Source organism: Oreochromis aureus, linkage group 6 (genome assembly GCF_013358895.1).
Source record: "Oreochromis aureus strain Israel breed Guangdong linkage group 6, ZZ_aureus, whole genome shotgun sequence".
NCBI lineage: Eukaryota > Metazoa > Chordata > Actinopteri > Cichliformes > Cichlidae > Oreochromis > Oreochromis aureus.
The window spans coordinates 4,213,063-4,231,815 of record NC_052947.1 but is presented as its reverse complement, the minus strand read 5'-3'; the positions used below and the strand labels follow the sequence as shown (position 1 = coordinate 4,231,815).

The 18,753-nt window shown below is 44.9% G+C and overlaps 2 protein-coding genes across 3 annotated transcripts; one reads left to right on the top strand and one right to left on the bottom strand.

The window, feature by feature from the left end:
- Positions 1-356: 356 nt before the first annotated feature.
- On the bottom strand, positions 357-7,774 carry LOC116326953 (ankyrin repeat and SOCS box protein 5-like). 2 transcript variants are annotated; one of them, XM_031748403.2, is made up of 8 exons: positions 7,612-7,748; positions 4,522-4,616; positions 3,715-3,794; positions 3,502-3,609; positions 3,271-3,424; positions 3,045-3,179; positions 1,540-1,731; positions 357-1,439 (listed from the first exon to the last, which is right to left on the bottom strand). In XM_031748403.2, exons 2-8 carry the CDS (start codon positions 4,571-4,573, stop codon positions 1,300-1,302), a joined length of 861 nt encoding a protein of 286 aa, XP_031604263.1. In that variant the 5' UTR covers positions 4,574-4,616; positions 7,612-7,748; the 3' UTR covers positions 357-1,299. The 2 variants fall into 2 exon arrangements, with proteins under 2 accessions (XP_031604263.1, XP_031604262.1); XM_031748402.2 differs by lacking the exon at positions 4,522-4,616 and having other exon boundaries at positions 7,612-7,774.
- Positions 7,775-12,320: 4,546 nt separating this feature from the next.
- spcs3 (signal peptidase complex subunit 3) lies at positions 12,321-17,934 on the top strand. Its single transcript, XM_031748406.2, has 5 exons — positions 12,321-12,567; positions 12,959-13,032; positions 13,525-13,601; positions 14,585-14,700; positions 17,709-17,934. Exons 1-5 carry the CDS (start codon positions 12,425-12,427, stop codon positions 17,839-17,841), a joined length of 543 nt encoding a protein of 180 aa, XP_031604266.1. The 5' UTR covers positions 12,321-12,424; the 3' UTR covers positions 17,842-17,934.
- The last annotated feature ends 819 nt before the right edge of the window (positions 17,935-18,753 follow it).

The window sequence follows — 18,753 nt, the reverse complement described above, 5'->3', positions numbered from 1 at the left end:
GGGAACAGCAGCCACTGGTAGCATTCACACGGAGTTAATATGAAAGCATTCAGAATGAAGGTACGGGGTGATAATAAGTCCAAATCATTAGAAGCAATGATTCGGTCTCACCTCTTGGTACCAAGAGAATGCGGAGAGCTGAATCACAGGTGTGTACAGGTAACTGTACAACACCTCAGACGTGTCTGGCCTAATTTAAGCCACATAAAGACGTGGACATGCCAGCACACTGAAAGGCACTCAACTAACCAATTAAACGCCTGCATGTTTTGTACAACCACACACCTCACTGAGGTATTTCCACACCCGACCTTCAAATAAATCACTTTACCTAGGAAATAACAAATTGAAGAGGATTAAATATGACACACTTTATTCATCCCAAATGTTGGGAAATGATCCCATTACAGCAGTCACAACATGAAAACAGCTTCACTCCATAAAATAAATATGACATCACAAAACAAGCAGCTCAGAAAGATTAAAAAATACACACGAAGCTGAAGTGAAATGAATAAATACATGTGAAATCACAAAGTAAGTCATGCAGGGTGCTCAGAGTTATCCAGTATATTTCTGTTCTGTGTTGGACTGAATTCAGACGGTAACAGCAATGATGGAGGACAGGTACCATCACACTGGGGTCCAGGACATTCATGAAATATATTCATCCAAGTCACTGTTCCTCCTGGCTCCTGATTGGCTCAGTCAGGAGGAGTGATGTGAAGACTCCAGCGACACTTAAACAACTTTATTAGGTGAGCGACATCAGGGTCATCCCGTCGTCAGATCTTTGTCTTCTCCGTGACCCTTGGAAGCAGGTGAAGTTGAGCCAGAACAATGAAACTACAATGATGGCTGAAACAGGCGCTCAGCTCCAGCTCTGAAACCCCCAAAGCTCCATTAGGATTACTCTAAAACTGCCAGCACAATCATGGTGAAGACTGTCCATCGCCAAGCTACGGCGAGACCTACAGACTCAGACCTGATAAGACCAGCAGAACAAACAGCAGTCATTTCAGCACAGGGTCAACACACCTAAAGTTCATGAGGAGTCATTAGGAAAGCTAAACAAAAGGAAGAAAAACAATCAAATTCTGTTTAAGACACAGAGACAAACTGTCCCCATTGTAACTAAAGTCCTAGTGAAAAAAACAGATCGTCAGTTATGGCGATATGAAAGTAATCTGCTGTGCAACAGAGCGAGTACAGCATGCAGCAGAAGGTCTGCGTGTTCTCGTGTGAAATGTCGGCGGACTCGGTGTAAACCACGGCGTGATATTAGCGTGCATGGTGGCGTCACTGCTCGTTGCTTCTGTACTCCAGGTAGTGAGTGAGCGGGCTGGGCAGAGGAAGCACAGGGAGAAAGTTCAGTCTGGATCGCCCAATCAGATTTCTGATCTGAAGACGACACAACTGGCAGAGACTCCTTGGAGAAGCTAGAAGGAGACAGAGACAGAGCTGCTGTGACTCAGACCGACTTGGTTTCATCTGGTTCTACACAATAACAGAGTCACCACAGCAGCACATAACCAGTACCTTCAAAGGCCAGCAGCAGCTGGTGTGTTTTCCCACCAGGGGGCGCCAGCTCCACCGGCCGCTGATTGTTGCTGTCTCGGAAGTTAGTATTCGCCCCGTAGTCGAGCAACAGTGACACCTGATCTGCGCTGTCCTGTCTGACAGCCGCATGCAGAGGGCTGTCGCCCCCTCTGCCCACACTTACATCTGCTCCTAGACCAGACACACCCACAGAGTCATGAAACGTGACCGTGGACAGTCGACACAGAGACGTTTAGAAAGACCTGCTCTTGTCTGACAGACCACTTGAGCTGCTCCAAGCCACAAGCACATTTGTTCACACATCATCCTACAACACTTTTTTCTGCAGCCTGAAGCACTTTACAGAGCTTTTATTCACACACAAGGCCAATCCAGATTAATCAAAGAAACCCTTCATACATGTATTTGGACTGTGGGTGTGGAGAACACTCCACACACAAAGACCAGCCGACCAGAACAATCAAACCCAGATCCTTCCTGCTGTGAGAGCGCAGTGCTCACCACCATGCGGACTGTCCTCTATTATTTTTTTAGCACGTGGCCTGTTAAACAAATTTCCCAGGTGTGGGGCTAACAAAGGTTTATCTTTCCTTATCTTTCCTTACCTTATCTTATCTTATCTAAACCCTTCTTATCTAACACGCCCGGGAGGAAACTGCACTCTTGTGTGTTAACACTGACATGACCGTGACTCTGGTCTCTAACCCTGACCTCACACTCTCCTCTTTATAGTGCATCTACATTTCCCCACAGTCTATCCTCCGGGTTAATCATAATAATAATACATTTTATTTGAGGATGCCCTACAAAAAGAAAAAACATATCAATAAAACAGTAGATTAAAAATTGATTTAAATACATTAAAATAGAAAAACAACAAACAAGATTTGACAACAAGTATGACCTGTAATAAAGCGAGTAAGCCAGTTTAAACAAGTAGGTTTTGAGCTGTGACTTAAATCAGGGAATCTGTATTTCCTGCGAGTGGAGGAAGTGAGTCCAGAGCCGAGGAGCAGAGCGACTGAAAGATCTGTTCCCCACAGTGAGGAGACGAGCACAAGGAACAACAAGTTGAGTGGCAGATCTGAGAGAGCAGGAAACAGTGGAGATATGAAGCAGATCACAGAGATAAGGAGGGCCAAGGTTATGGATGCACTTAAACGTAAAAAGTAAGATTTTTACATTTATCCTGGATTCTATGGGCAACCAGTAAAGCTGTTGAAGAATTGGGGTAATATGGTCTCTTAAAGGGGTACGAGTTATGACCCGAGCTGCTGGTTAAGAGACGTTAGTGACTTCATATTTTCATTTTTTCCACCTTCAGATGTATTTCCACGATTACGGGAGCTTTCATGTTAGTACGAGTGTCTGAGAGCTGTCAGGTGATTGTTCAGAGGACTCTAAAGCATGAAACATCAGTCACAGCCCTGCAGACATGAGCCACATCAGGTAAAGCTACTCAGCTTTGTAGTGTAGTCTCACACCTCTGTGCAGCAGGACCTGTGAGCAGGCTGTGTGTCGGTGCAGACAGCTCACATACAGAGGAGAGCCCAGGTGGGAAACTTCATAATCTGGATCTGCTCCATGAGACAGCAGGGCCTCCACACAGTGGCTGTTACCTGCACGTGTACACACACCACAGCACAAAGCTCACGTAGTTGTAGTTAACATGTGTTACTCACAGTCGAACAGTGCGCTGGCTATATTTACCTCTCTTGCAGGCTTCGTGCAAAGCTGAGGGGAAGTGTGTGTGAGACGCACGTGTGTGTGCGCCGCTCTGCAGGAGCAGTTCCATACAGCCGATGCTCCCCGACGCACAGCAGTTGTACAGAGGAGTGACACCATCAATGGTAGCAGCGTTCACCTAGACACACACAAACAGCTGCTGGACACAAACACACAGTGCGTCCACACAGATGTAAAGATGGTGCTGATACTCACATTAGCTCCAGCATTTAGTAAAGCTCTGACACAGGCGACGTGTCCTGATAGACAGGCTTCGTGAAGAGGAGTCACATGATCAATGGTGACAATGTTGGCGTGATAGCCCTGAAAAACAGATGTAAATAACGGGATGTGTGTCGGCTTTATTCAAACTCATAAGTGATTACCGGAGCCTCACATTGATGTGTTTACGGAGAGGGACACAGTTACCTGGGCCAGCAGAGTGCGCAGGGCAAGCAGCCGACCCTGAGAAGCTGCTTCATGGAGAGGAGAACGATCTGCCCAGGACCCTGAAAACACACACACACACAGAAAACATGCAGACGTGTAATAGGAACTGGAATACAAAGCACCAGCCTGAGCTCAATAATGACTGATGTGCTTTCAAACTCTGTCTCAGTCTTAGTTTAAAGAGCAGGAATTCCATGATGAAACAGTAACAACATGTTTGTCCATGTGAGGACTTCTATGATGGCACCCTGCAGTCGTGTTGGTGAACACTAAGCAGTAGAGCCTCTCCCTTCTCTCCAACCCATGAACACACATCACAGGTGCACGTGCGGCCTGACACGCTCCCAAAACCACAACAGGAAAGCTTTGATTCCCACACACACTGGAGGCATGTGGCTCCATTCTCCACTATATCTTATTTCCCTCTTATAGAACATTTCACTAGCTGGGCCCACGCCCTCATTTTATGTTTGACAGCATTTTATTAGGTAAAGGTGAATGCTTGGACATGAGTAAACGAGAATGAACAGCTTGCAGAACTGGGGGAACCTATATAGATGAGAACCGGAAGGAGCGTGTTTGAAGGCATGGTCCCGATACATAATCTCCAATTAAGGTAGAAAACAGGACGAATCACACAGAATTGCACTTAATGAGAAACGTGATTTTTACTTATTTTGTGCTGCAGCAGGGCGTCAACACCTGCATTTAGAGCTCGTCAGCACGTCCTCAGCTGTCACTGCAACACACACCACAGACCCACACACAGTCTCACATCCAACATACCCATATCTCCGTCTCCCCACGGCACATCCAGCCACTGGTAGATATAGGACATTTTGAATTAAGCAGAATCCCTCCACTCCTCCTGTTTGTCCTTCCTGTATGCGGGACACGTCAGACTAAGAATCACCTCGCCATCTAAACACCAACAAAACACTGAGAATGATCAGATGAGCTTATAATGAGCTGGATCACTGACAGGCTCCTCCTGTGGCAGAGCACTGAGCAGTGTCTCCAGATCATAATAACGAACCTCTCTGATCAAAAAGCTGAGCCCACTCTCTCAGTGAGTCACTAATTCAATGAGTCTGCCTTCAGCCGCAAAGAAACGTGTAATGTTTCTGCTAAGAGTGCACAGTTAATGCTCGGTCATCCAGGTAAGGAAATCCCAAAAGGTTGGTTCTGTTCATCTGGATGTTTCAGTGGGAGAAACGTTTCGTCATCATCCAGGTGACAGTACACAGTTAAGTAGGAACGCAGCCTTGTTCCAGTAAGCTGCGGTCTGCTGCTGGCGTCCTGTGGATGGTACGACACAGCTGCCACGGGGCTTTAACTGGGCTACATTTAAATAAGCTTTCTGCAGGTTTTACAAATGAGTCATTAAATCATTCTGCATCAAAAACATGTTCACAGGGGCTGACTTTAAGTGAATGTTATCATAGTTTTCTATTTTCTAATTTGTTTTATTTCATTTGGACTTTTTGCTTTTGATTCAGTTTAGTTTGAGTTATGTTCCAGAATGAGCTTCCTTGTTCAGTTTAGTCGTAATTGTTTGTGTCAGGAGTTTTCCTGCAGTGCAACTCAGGTCGGAATAAATGACACTCAGACAGGTTTGCAAGTTAACGTGCACACGGGTGAGAGCTCAACGGAGACTCACACCCTGCAACAGTTCTCAGCCTTTATTTATACTCAAGCATATATGTGTAGCATGTTCTTCTCAGAGACGTACAGGAAGAGATAAAATAGAACTGTGCTGCGTGCAGGCTTCCTGTTGAGCTTGCACAGTTAGTAACATAACGGATAGCGTAACTTCTCTATTTGAGCTACTAAAAGAGCAAACACATCTAGAAAATAAAATGTACTTTTAAGCATAAACATAATAAAATCTTTTGACAGTTTGAAAATGTTTAGTTTTATGTTATGAACTAAAAAGTCTTTTAGTTGTAGTTAACTGTAATAACCCTAACCCTGCATGGCCCACATTAACACTAACTAACCAAAACCAATTTAGAACCATTCATTAACCAAAGGTTGAAACCTTGAACCTTCTGTGAAGCAAACTGCACGCTGTGTGACGTGTTCACAGCATTAGTCACCATCGTGCTGGTGCGTTGGGAGTCTTCCTCACTCTTAGAATGAAACGTTGCAGGAATCTTTTAGATGTTTTACTTGAAACAGCCCACTTTCCCTCATCCTCCACCTTCTGTAGGAACATTTCATTCACACATCTTTTGAAAATAACTTTTAGTAACATCTGCCAGTGTAGCTCTGTGCTAGCTGGGTCAGCTGGTTGGTAACATTTGTCAGTGAAGCCAGACCTGGGTATCCTGACTATTTGAAACTGGCTTTCTAAAACAGGACGCTGGAGGGTGTAGTAAGCAAGTCTGATATGGCCAGGCTATCTTTAGTTAGCAGGTTTGAAAAAAAAGTGCAGTCAAGTCAGAGATAGAGACAGAGATCATGACAGAAGTCTGTCAAAAATAGAAGAAAAATAAATGCAAAGCTTGTTTGCAAGCACAAAGAAACTTCCTATGAAGGTCATAAACAGCTGGAGCTGCTCTCAGCTAGCTGGCTGCAAGTCAGGGTGCCTGCACAGTGCTAACACAGAGGGCAGTCCCACTCACACTCACGCTTGTGGCCAGTGTACACTCACCAGTGAACTTAACAAGCGTGTCTGTGGACTGTGGGAGGACAAGAATATGCATTCTGTTCATCATGTCATAGATCTTAGTGCTGCCTCCATTAGGGCCACAACATTAGAGACGTCGCCTGTGGTAAGATCAGTATTTCCTGACTGAACATGTAACAAACAGCTCACAAATACACTGAGCAGCTTTCTGTGTTTGGCTAATTATGACCCAGCATTAAAGCACATTTATGCATTTCTGTATCAATAACTGAATGTATGATGAATTCCTCTAACACAGAATTTTTACTTAACTTTGTTTACCGACATTATTCAAACATGGCATAACAGGCTGCATGCCTGAAACATGCCTAGTGACTGTACAGCTGAAAATGGAGGTCTATGCTAAGGTCTGTGAACCTCCATTGTTTCTAACAGCCAGCAGGAATGACATGTCCACTTATGATTAAAAAAATCAGATTTCAAAGAAACCTAAGGGGAAAAGACCCTTGAGCTGCCTTCATGACATTCTTTTCTCCCCAAACCTCCAACGCCCTGAGCATAAATGGCCCTCCCTGAGCCTGGTTCTGTTGGAGGTCTCCTCCTGTTAAAGGGGAGTTCTTCCTCCATTCTGTTACCAGGTGCTTGGAGAACATAGGCGATGGGCACATTGTTGGGTTTTCTGTGTAATGTGGTGAGATCTTTACTTCACGATACAAAGTGCCTGTTGTAAACACACAGAAGCGAGTGCTCTGTGCTTGTGTGAGTGTTTCAGCTTGTAATAAAGAGCTTATTGTGTTCTTCTCATTTAAATATAGGCTTCACTGCAGTTTCACGTGATAAAGTTCAAACACAGTTATTTTGGACAGATATACTGATGCTGTGGCATTAATCGGGAGTTTTGCGTGGGTATTTTCACAGGCAGTGCTGCTGATTTAGCGTAAGGATCTACAATCCAGCTGCTCCAAATAGCAGCAGCTCTTCAGTGCAAACCCCGTTTAAATGTACCACCTTAGTATGAAAGCACCCGGCCAGCAATGTTTCCATACCTCTGCTCAGCTCCAGTCACACTGCTGGAGGTGAGCAGTGGCCCTGGAGCAGGGCTGCTCCAAACACGCTCAAATTCCACCTGATAGCCACACACTTGTAGAAAGTGTGTTATTCACACTGACACTCTGGTAGGGATTATTTACAGAAATCCCCCCGCCAGCAATGTGCTTCCAACCAAAACACATCAATGCGCCCACCTTGGCTGGTCAGAATTCCCCAGCAGGCCCGCTTCCTCTCCGAGACGTGCCTCGGCAGCAGGCCCGGCTCAGCACCTCTTTTCCGGGACACTTCGGGAGCTCCACACGGCCCCGGCAGCATGTTCCGACTCCTCCGAACTCCGCTGCACTACTGCAGGGCAGGCAGCAGCAGGCAGCAGCTCGGAGAGGAGGAGGAGGGCGAGCTGGGAGTCTTATGATTGGCTGAAGAGCTTTGTTTGCGTTCGGGGCACATGGCCATCTCACATGCACGCCCACGTGCGGAGCATAGATACAGAGCGCTCCACAGTCGGACCCACTCCAGACTGATCTGACTGACCGTAAGCTCCAGCCTTGGTGTCGTTTGTTTCTCTCTAATTCCACTTTCACAGTGTGCGCATTTTACACCCAATGTGTCATTATTGCTTGGTCACAGTCACAATACTTTATCAATCCCTGAAGAAATGATGTGGTAACAGTGGCTCCGAGACAATAAGAACAGTAACAGACTGAACTAAATTAAACAATACAATATATTACAGTGTTACAACATACTAAAAAACCTTGGTGTTTGTTATTTTCACTGTGGAGGTGTGCAGAAGGTTGTGACTGCTGCACTGCCTGCTGATGGAGGAGTGGTACAGAGATATCAGCAGGAATGATTTCCTGTCGTTCGGTGGTGCATTATGGGTAATCTCAGTCTCTCACTGAGCCTGCTCCTGTGGCCAGGACTTCATGGAGTGGGTGGGAGGTGTTGTCTAACATTATCCTTATCTTGGACAACATTCCCACAACATTACTGGACTTGCAGATCACTTTATTGAGTCTGTTGGCATCTGCGACCCTCAGCCTGCTGCCCCAGAATGCAACAGCATAGAGGACCTTTTTAAAGATATGCAGCACTAAAATATTGTCTCAGTCCAGAATTCCTCAAGACAATACACTATATTACTAAAAGTATTTATTTAGCCAGCCACATCATTGAATTCAGGTGTTCCATCACTTCCATGACCACAGGTGTACAAAATCAGGCTATCACCATTGCATGCAGACTGCTTCCACAAACATTTGTGAAAGAATGACTCACTCTCAGGAGCTCAGTGAAGTCCAGCGTGGTGCTGTGAGAGGACAAAGTGGACGTGAACGACAGCAACTCAGCCACAAAGTGGTAGGCATTGTAAAATCACAGTGGAGTCAGTGGATGCTGAGGCGCACAGTGTGCAAAGCTCAGCAACTTTGTGCAGAGTCAATCACTACAGATCTCCACACTTCATCTTCAGATTAGCTTAAGAAAAGTGCACAGAGAGCTTCATGGAATCGGTTTCCATGAAGCTGATCCAAGCCTTGCATCACCAAGTAAAATCAAAATATCAGAGGCAGTGGTGTAAGCCACACTGTCAGTAACAGTGGCAGTAACAGAGATAGATGTGTCCTCTAGAGTGAAAGACATGACTGCGTAGAAAGCAAGGTCTATAAAGTGAGTACTTTTGGCAATATAGCATATGGCCCTACTCTCACTAATGGTCACAAGCACTGGGTAGTGAGTTCTCTCTGAAGGGTGGGTCTCCCTTAGGGATCGGATGAGGAGTTCTGTCTTCCACACAGCTGCTACGCTTCCACATTAAAAGGAGCCGGTTGAGGTAGTTCCTACATCTGATTAGGAGTGTCGTGTTCTGGGCATGTCCGACTGGAAGGAGGCCCCACCTGAAGTCCAACACACTGAAGCTCTACGAGGAGGAAATTGGGATGGCGAGGATTGGTGAGTGTTACAGCCATAATCCTGGACGAAACATGGCATATCCACGAGAGTATCAGGAAGATACTCTCTAACCCAAGCTGCAGGCTGTGCAAAAGTGCCTTGGAGACTATCTAATACATACAGTGGGGCAAAAAAGTATTTAGTCAGCCACCGATTGTGCAAGTGCCCCCACCTAAAATGATGACAGAGGCCAGTAATTTGCACTAGAGGTACACGTCAACTGTGAGAGACAGAATGTGAAAAAAAATCCATGAATACACATGGTAGGATTTGTAAAGAATTTATCCGTAAATCAGGGTGGCAAATAAGTATTTGGTCACCTCAAACATGGAAAATCTCTGGCTCCCACAGACCTGTAACGTCTTCTGTAAGACGCTTTTCTGTCCCCACTCGTTACCTGTATGAATGGCACCTGTTCGAACTCATCATCTGTATAAAAGACACCTGTCCACAGCCTCAAACAGTCAGACTCCAAACTCCGCCGCGGCCAAGACCAAAGAGCTCTCGAAGGACACCAGGAAAAGTATTGTAGACCTGCACCAGGCTGGGAAGAGTGAATCTACAATAGGCAAGCAGCTTGGTGTGAAAAAAATCAACTGTGGGAGCAATCATCAGAAAATGGAAGACATACAAGACCACTGATAATCTCCCACGATCTGGGGCTCCACGCAAGATCTCATCCCGTGGGGTCAAAATGATCATGAGCGGTGAGCAAAGATCCCAGAACCACACGGGGGACCTGGTGAATGACCTGCAGAGAGCTGGGACCAAAGTAACAAAGGTCACCATCAGTAACACAGTAAAACGGCAGGGAATCAGATCCCGCAGTGCCAGACGTGTTCCGCTGCTGAAGCGGTGCATGTCCAGGCCCGTCTGAAGTTTGCCAGAGAGCACATGGATGATACAGCAGAGGATTGGGAGAATGTCATGTGGTCAGATGAAACCAAAGTAGAACTTTTGGTATAAACTCAACTCGTCGTGTTTGGAGGACGAAGAATACTGAGTTGCATCCCAAGAACACCATACCTACTGTGAAGCATGGGGGTGGAAACATCATGCTATGGGGCTGTTTTTCTGCCAAGGGGACAGGACGACTGATCCGTGTTAAGGACAGAATGAATGGGGCCATGTATCATGAGATTTTGAGCCAAAACTTCCTTCAATCAGTGAGAACTTTGAAGATGAAACGCGGCTGGGTCTTCCAACATGACAATGATCCAAAACACACCGCCCGGGCAACAAAGGAGTGGCTCCGTAAGAAGCATTTGAAAGTCCTGGAGTGGCCTAGCCAGTCTCCAGACCTCAACCCCATAGAAAATCTGTGGCGGGAGTTGAAAGTCCGTGTTGCTCGGCGACAGCCCCAAAACATCAGTGCTCTCGAGAAGATCTGCATGGAGGAATGGGCCAAAATACCAGCTACTGTGTGTGCAAACCTGGTAAAGACCTATAGTAAACGTTTGACCTCTGTTATTGCCAACAAAGGTTATGTTACAAAGTATTGAGTTGTATTTTTGTTATTGACCAAATACTTATTTGCCACCCTGATTTACGGATAAATTCTTTACAAATCCTACCATGTGTATTCATGGATTTTTTTTCACATTCTGTCTCTCACAGTTGACGTGTACCTCTGGTGCAAATTACTGGCCTCTGTCATCATATTAGGTGGGGGCACTTGCACAATCGGTGGCTGACTAAATACTTTTTTGCCCCACTGTAGCAGCAGGATGTAAGAGGCATGCTAGGACAGTGTACACTCAGAAGTGGCTGGGATAGTGTACAGGAACATCTGTGCTCATGTGGACTTTAAGTCCCAGTGGGAGACACCTCAGAAGGAAGCATTTGACTCTTTGACTTTTCTCTTGCTTACTCACTGAGCAGTGTACATTACTAGGGGCTGAGGGTGTGAAAGGCAAAAACAATATTTATTTGAGATTTTCCTTCACTGCACACAGATTTATTCTTGCATTATAGGACAGGACTGTCTGATGGGGTAGATGGGAAAGACCAGGCCTTACTATTGCCAAGAAGGTCACATTTTGATGTTGGAAATCAAAAACAAGTATAAATGTTGTACAATGGAAGAACCTTCTTATAGATCATAAGTCTGCAGCAAAAATGTCTGGCTCCTTTCACATGAAAAACCTGTGATCACAAATGAGAATGATTGATTGATGTGGATGTCAAGGATTATTAACACATCAATCAATCATTCTCGTTTGTGAGAATCACAGAAGGGCTGAGAGTGCTGCTCACTAGGTTTAAGAGAACGGAAAAGAGGAAAAAAGTTATTTTCTTTGTTGAAAGTCTGTCTTTGAATTGTATGCGGTGTGTGTGTGTGTGTGTGTGTGTGTGTGTGTGTGTGTGTGTACATATTTAGACATCTTTGTGAGGACAGAAAAAAATTGGCATGCTACTATACTTGTGGGGACCAACAGACCTTATGGGGACAAAATGTCCATCCCTACGAGCCTGAAGACAGTTTTGAGGCTCAAAATGTGGTTTTATTATCAGGGTTAATGGTTATGGTTACAGTTAGGTTATGGCTGATGGTTAAGGTTAGGCATTGTCAAAGGAATGTCCCCACTGAGATATGAAAACGAGTGTGTGTGTGTTACAGAGGTTGTAGTTCACCTGCCTTATTTTAAACCGACGGAACGTTTTGAATAAGGAAGTGAGAGCTTCCGCTTACTCATCGTTCCACAGCTCTTTCCGGTTCCTGCCGCCGCGCGAGTTGAGCGAGCACATATGTGCACATGTTTAAACCCGGCCGAGAGTCACAAACACTGATCCATGTTTAATGTGAATCAGAGCCATGTTGGCCTACACACCTATGCTTCTTCACTTAGACTGTGATTCTTTTTAAACTCTCTTCTGGCGGAAAACGCTTCAAATTTTATTTTTATACAGTTTTATTTTGAAAAGCCTTAACCGGAAGTATGTGTTAATTCACGCAACTTCACGTTTCCGGTTTGCGTTAACTCTACATCCGCTGCAGGGCTTGGAACAAGTCTGTCGTTTGAATTAGTGTCTGTGTGGTACTTGCTGGATCCCAACATGAACACGGTCCTGTCGAGAGCTAACTCGCTGTTTGCCTTCTCCCTGAGCGTCATGGCGGCTCTGACTTTCGGCTGCTTCATCACCACAGCGTTTAAAGACAGAAGAGTTCCTGTGGACATCCATGTCTCTAAAGTCATGCTGTAAGTCTCTGCTTTCAACAGCTGTTAGCATCACACCAGGTTCTGTCGTGTCTTTGTTCCGTGTAGCAGAGGCTGGTGGCTGGTTTACATGCTAGCTGTTTGGTGGGAGCCGCTCTGTGGCCTACGGTCCTGAGCCTGGACAGCATCCTCAGCCTCGGGATACTCACTGTGCCTGGAAGGAGTACAGAGCTGTAGTACAGTTCAGAGCTGTGGTACAGTACATATCTGTACTATAGTACAGATATGTACTGTACCACAGCTGTGGTACAGAGGTAAACACAGAAGCATTTAGGGTCATGTGAGGAACAGCAGTCGTTTCTTTCACCTTTGCATGCGTCCGTCCCAACTTCTACATATCGAGTGAAGTTTGTAACTTCTCTCTCCCTCACAGGAAGAACGTTGACGACTTCACCGGACCCCGAGAACGAAGTGACCTGGGTTTCATCACCTTTGACCTTTCAGCTGATATCCTTCCTGTTAAAGCATTGCTGTCTTTGATCTTTTCTTCTTGCCATGTGTTGCAGCTGCTTCAGAGAATCTTTGCAATAAGAGTGCACTGTGTGGCTGCTCATGATTGTGCATTCATTCAGTTCTTTGTAGGCTTTTTGTCGTCTTTTATAAAAACTACATCCTGAGACAAAAGAACAGTTTCAAGCAGCTGTGTTTCTTGGGCGTTACTTAACTGGGAATCTGAATGAATGCCAGTAGGTCTGACAGAGATTTCAGCCAAAGGTTTGTAATTATACAGTCATCACATTGATTTTTAAACCAAACTAACCCTGCACGCCCATTGCTGAATCATTCACATTTGAGTTCAAGTCGCGTTAACACCACATTAGCCCTGGTTACCATGGCGATGTACACCATTGTTTTAGGCACTGACAATGCAGTGAAGATGCTCGGATTCATTTTTATTTTCCTCTCTCGGTTCTGTCGATGGTCCTTAACTTTTCCCACATTTGCAGCCAATTTTTGATTGGAATGTGAAGCAGCTGTTTCTCTATCTGTCTGCTGAGTATGCCACAAAGAGCAATGTAAGTCCTAATGCACACACACGTCGACCTTTTAGTAAGAAGCAGACATGAAGCATGCTACATATGGCTTATCAAAGCATCACATTGTGTCTGACGGTTAGTGCACAGGTGAAACTACAAGTCTGATGCATGAATGCACGCCAGCACTCTGATGGATCACTTTAAGCATTCAGTCACTCATCTCACCTCATCATCATCATCATCATCATCATCATCATCATCATCACGTTGTTATGAGAATGCTGAGCATGAGGGTTTTTGCACAAGTCAGTGACAGCGGTCCATACAGATCACCGACGGCAAACAACACACAGCTGGGTGGGTTTTAGCTGTCAGAGGATTGGAACTGTAGGACTGCTTTGATATGTAACAGTGAGCAAGAGAGTATGTGAAAGGTGTTTGCAGAGTGTGTGTGTAAAAACAACAAAACTCGGTAGTTCATCTAATCCGAGTTTGACAGGATTAAGATGAGCCCAAGTCTCCCAGCTGTTTCCAGAAGTTCCCTGAAGGTGTGTAACTGCAAACAGCAGCAGGATCTGTGTGTAAGCGTGTGCGTCTATGTGGAGCTCAGACAGTCTCGTAACAACTTTAATAGGATCAGCTGGTGTGTCTGTAACAGTGTAACCACAACATTGTCATACGTCAGTGTTTTGGAAATGTGTGACTGTAGCTGTGAGGAACACGGCTGTAAAGGTAACCTACAGCAGAAGGGTGGATTAGATCTTCAGTTAAAATGAGACTTTAATTCAGTGATTCTGAGGGATGGAGATTCAGCATTCAGTGTCAGCATTCATCTCAAAGGCTGCTTTATGTCCTTATACATACATGAGAGAAAGCCCCTAACAATCATACATTGTTATACGCAAAGGACCTTTTAGCCCGGAGGAGGCAGGGGTCAAACCACCAGCCTGATTGGTAGATGAACCGCTGCCTGACCATGGATGGAGGTCCTGCAGTATAAATAATCTGTGTGTGTGTGTCAGTCTCTGAACCAGGTCGTCCTGTGGGATAAGATCGTTCTTCGAGGTGAGAACACCAAGCTGAACCTCAGAGACATGAAGTCCAAGTACTTCTTCTTTGACGATGGAAACGGACTGAGGTGAGATACCAGATGTGTATCAACGCATGTTCTGGACTACTAAAATCAATAACATCCACCAGCAACTCAGTTCAAATGTTGTGTCTACCCCCTCTCCAGAACCTTTTCTCTATTTTGAGCAGTTTTTCACTTTTCATCTTCCTGAATTATCAGATATTTCTGAGTTTATATGTAAATCAAAGCCTGCCACGTGTCATATTGACCCTATGCCTACAGGGCTTGTGAAATCCTGCCTCTCTTCCTTACTCCCACTCACCTCTGCTATCATTCACTCTTCACTCACCACCAGTATCGTTCCCTCCTTATTCAAGATTGCTTCAGTCACTCCCATACTGAAAAACCTTGTTTAGATCCTAACACCTTTAACAACCTCCGTCCGATTTCTAATCTACCCTTCATCTCTAAAATACTCTAAAAAGTAGTTGCAGCTCAAATACATTCACACCTGGTTAATAATAACATCTACAAGAGATTTCAAACTGGTTTTCGTTCATGTCACAGTACAGAAACTGCTTTACTTAAAGTCACTAATGATCTTCTAATCGGAGCTGACTCTGGTCTTCTCACCATCTCTCACTCTGTCCTTCTAAGCAGACTTTCCTCTCTTGGCATTTCAAACAGACCTCTAGCCTGGTTTCAGTCATATCTCCCTGACCGCTCCCAGTTTATTCAACTGAAATCATTCCGCTCTCGCCTATTCCCGGTCACTTCTGGTGTACCCCAAGGTTCAGTCTTAGGCCCTCTTCTCTTCATAATATACATCCTCCCTCTAGGTACCATTTTCCGCAAATTTGATCTTCACTTCCACTGTTTTGCTGATGACACCCATGTATCTCTCTCCTGAAGGCCTGATTCCTCCCTCCTACCTTCTTCCCTCACAGAATGCCTATCCAAATTAAAATCCTGGTTTAGTTCTAATTTTCTAAAGCTCAATGAGGATAAAACAATAAAACAGAAATCTTTCTTATTGGTTCCAAATCCAACCTTTTGAAGGCCAACCATTACTCACTCAGTATCGATAACTCCACAGTTTTCCCTTCTCCTCAGGTTAAGAGCCTTGGTGTCATCCTAGACAGTTCACTTTCTTATAAATCTCACATCAGTAATCTCACCCGTTCTGCCTATTTCCATCTACGCAACATTAACAGATTACGTCCTTCTCTTTCCACCCAGTCTACGTCCATTCTTGTCCACCGTCTTGTTACCTCCCGTATTGACTACTGCAACTCTCTCTTGCATGGTCTCCCCCAAAATCCCTCCATAAGCTTCAACTGGTTCAAAACTGTGCTGCTTGCATTATCACCAGAACTCCCTCCTACCAGCACATCACCCCTGTTCTTCAGGGCTCCCAGTGAAATTCCAGATAATATACAAACTTCTTCTGCTCACCTTCAAGGCCCTTCATAACCTCGCACCTCCTTACCTTTCTGACCTGTTAAGCACTGCCTTTTCTGCCCGCTCACTTCAATCTTCTTCTTCTATCCAGCTTGCTGTGCCTTCCTTCTGCCTCAGCACCATGGGAAGCAGAGCTTTTAGCTGCTCTGCTCCCAGGCTGTGGAACTCTCTACCCACAGATATAAGAAACATTGGTTCTCTCCCCCAGTTTAAATCGCAACTCAAAACTCATCTGTTCAAATCTGCATATTCACTGTGAACCCACTGTTTGGTAATTTTATCTTGTGCTTTTGTTTTATTGTTCTTCATTGTGTCATTGTTCTATTATGTGTTTTTATCTATTGTACATTGTCCTTGGGTGTCTTGAAAGGTGCTTTATAAATCAAATTTATTGTTATTATTATTATTATTATTATTATTAACTGTTCATTACACTGACCTCTATTTTTCTCTCTGTGCATAATTGTAACCAGTGTTTCCTAATGCTAAACATGTTACCTGATAGGCTTTTACGATCAAGCTCACATCATCATATTGCTTTATCTTCTTTGGTAGTAGGTGGGCCTCATTAAATGTCAACAGGGGTTAGGGGGCCAAGTCTGCTTGGTTCTTGGCTCCACACGGTCACAAAGAACAGGCAGGCGTGAACCTCCGATGACATGTTCATCACTGTACAGGCTTTAACTTGGACTTCCATTCATTTTTTTTCCTGCCACCTTCAGCTGACACGCAAACACAGTCCCTCCCTCACATGTTCTTTTATGATAAAGCAGGGCTGGATATGGTGACCCTCAGTCCTCCCTTACTTACTAATAGGCCTCAGCTGCTGGGGGATTCCCATGATGCACTGCTTCTTCTTCACTCACTATGTGTTAATACATCGCTCTGGATTTAATCCTTAGTTATTATCTCTGGCTCTCGTCCACAGTGCGTCTTTGTCCTGACTTCCTTCTCTCACTCACAGATGGCCCCGCCCCTCCCTGAGCCTGGTTCTGCCTGAGGCTTCTTCCTGTTAAAAGGGAGTTTTTCCTTCCCACTGTCGCCAAAGTGCTTGCTCATACGGGCTCATACGACTGTTGGGGTTTTTTCTGTATTATTGTAGGGTCTTTAACTTGCAATATAAAGCATGTTGAGGCGACAGCTGTGATGTTGTTTGGCACTAAATAAATAAAACTGAACTGAATCAAAGGTAGCGTTTAGCAGCAATGGCTCCTAATAAAGCTGTAATGTTGGAGCTTGGCTTTAAGAAAAAGCATTTGAACCCAAAATGTTTGATGTTACAGACGGTAGGACCGATCATGTTTAAAGTCCCCGATTGATGTAGAGACAGGTCTACTAGCAGCTTAATGGAAATGGTAACAGTCTCAGAGTCGAGTCCCAGTCTTGAGTTTAAAAAAAATGATACGTCTTCATTTTTTTTTTTTATTATTTCCCCCATTGCATCAAAAATGGCATCAAGTATGAAATTTAAAACATCCTGAGTATTCTGACAAGGAGATTTGTTTCCCATAATGCAGTCCAGTTTTTCCCGGAGCCTTTGTCGTCTCGTATTTCACATGCTCTTCACACACGTTGGACATGATTGGCTGATTGTCATTATTTCTCGTCTTCAGGGCCAATAGGAACGTCACCTTGACATTGTCCTGGAATGTAGTTCCCAACGCTGGAATCCTGCCCCTGGTGGCTGGAAGTGGACACGTCAGCATACCTTTCCCAGAGACCTACGAGACCACTAAGAGCTATTAGAGACGCACACATCCAGCAGTGACTGTGTTCTGACCGCTGAAACGAGATGTAACTGAGTTTTTGGTTTGTAATAAAAGTTGAAATTGGAACGTGTGTGTTTGTGAAGAACTCTGCTGTGTTCTGACAAGCAAACAGTGATGCTGTCAGCATCGGTGTGTTCATGTACCTCCGTCTGGTCTGAGGGAGCAGCTCTGGCTCATACAGTGGATGTGTGTATTCCTGGTAAAGCTACTTTACATTAGTTTTATATGAAAAGTGTCACTTTTCATAATCTCTTTGTACCTTTCCTTAGTGGTGTCAATAAAGTGCTTTTCTGTGTTCACTGACCACTCAAAGCGCTTTACAGGTAACCAAACATTCATTTAGCGCTCTTTGTTATCAAGGGAGTCTGGCAGACGGTCAGCTGATTCAGGAGGGGAAAGCGGTGCAGGGGAGTGGGTGTTACAGACTTGACATGTGATGGCTAATGGCAGGTACTAACCAGAAGGTTGGTGGTTCAATCACCAGCTGCTCCAGGCTGCACGATACAAACTCCAGGTTGCTCTATGAATGTTTGATAATAAGCAGGTGAGGGTAGTAATAATGCACGTGTGACTGAGGCATGTTGCATGAAGCAGAGTAGAAAAGCACTATATAAGAGAAGACATTAAATAAGTTGGTGCCGACATGAGTGTCTGGGCCCTGGATGGGCTGAAGCTCTCTGTATTAGCAGACTGGGACGGTTCCCATCTTTAACCCTCTGAAGCCTAACCTGTTGCCAGGCGTGTCCTACTCGGGGAGACCCTGTGGTAGACCGAGAATATGCTGGAGAGAGTTCTCAGCTGGCCTGGGAACTCATTGGTGTTCACCTGGATAAGATGGAGGTCTGGACTTCTACCACTGGATAGGAGGATGAAGACTGACAGACGGTTC

Coding starts and splice junctions, on each gene's coding strand:
- LOC116326953 (XM_031748402.2), bottom strand. CDS start 7,732: ATGCTGCCGGGGCCGTGTGGAGCTCCCGAAGTGTCCCGGAAAAGAGGT. Junction 1,732..3,044: donor ACAGGTCCTGCTGCACAGAG/GTGTGAGACTAC, acceptor TGTCTGGTCTAG/GAGCAGATGTAAGTGTGGGC. Junction 1,440..1,539: donor GCTGCTGCTGGCCTTTGAAG/GTACTGGTTATG, acceptor GTCTCCTTCTAG/CTTCTCCAAGGAGTCTCTGC.
- spcs3 (XM_031748406.2), top strand. CDS start 12,425: ATGAACACGGTCCTGTCGAGAGCTAACTCGCTGTTTGCCTTCTCCCTG. Junction 13,033..13,524: donor CACCTTTGACCTTTCAGCTG/ATATCCTTCCTG, acceptor AACTTTTCCCAC/ATTTGCAGCCAATTTTTGAT. Junction 13,602..14,584: donor AGTATGCCACAAAGAGCAAT/GTAAGTCCTAAT, acceptor TGTGTGTGTCAG/TCTCTGAACCAGGTCGTCCT.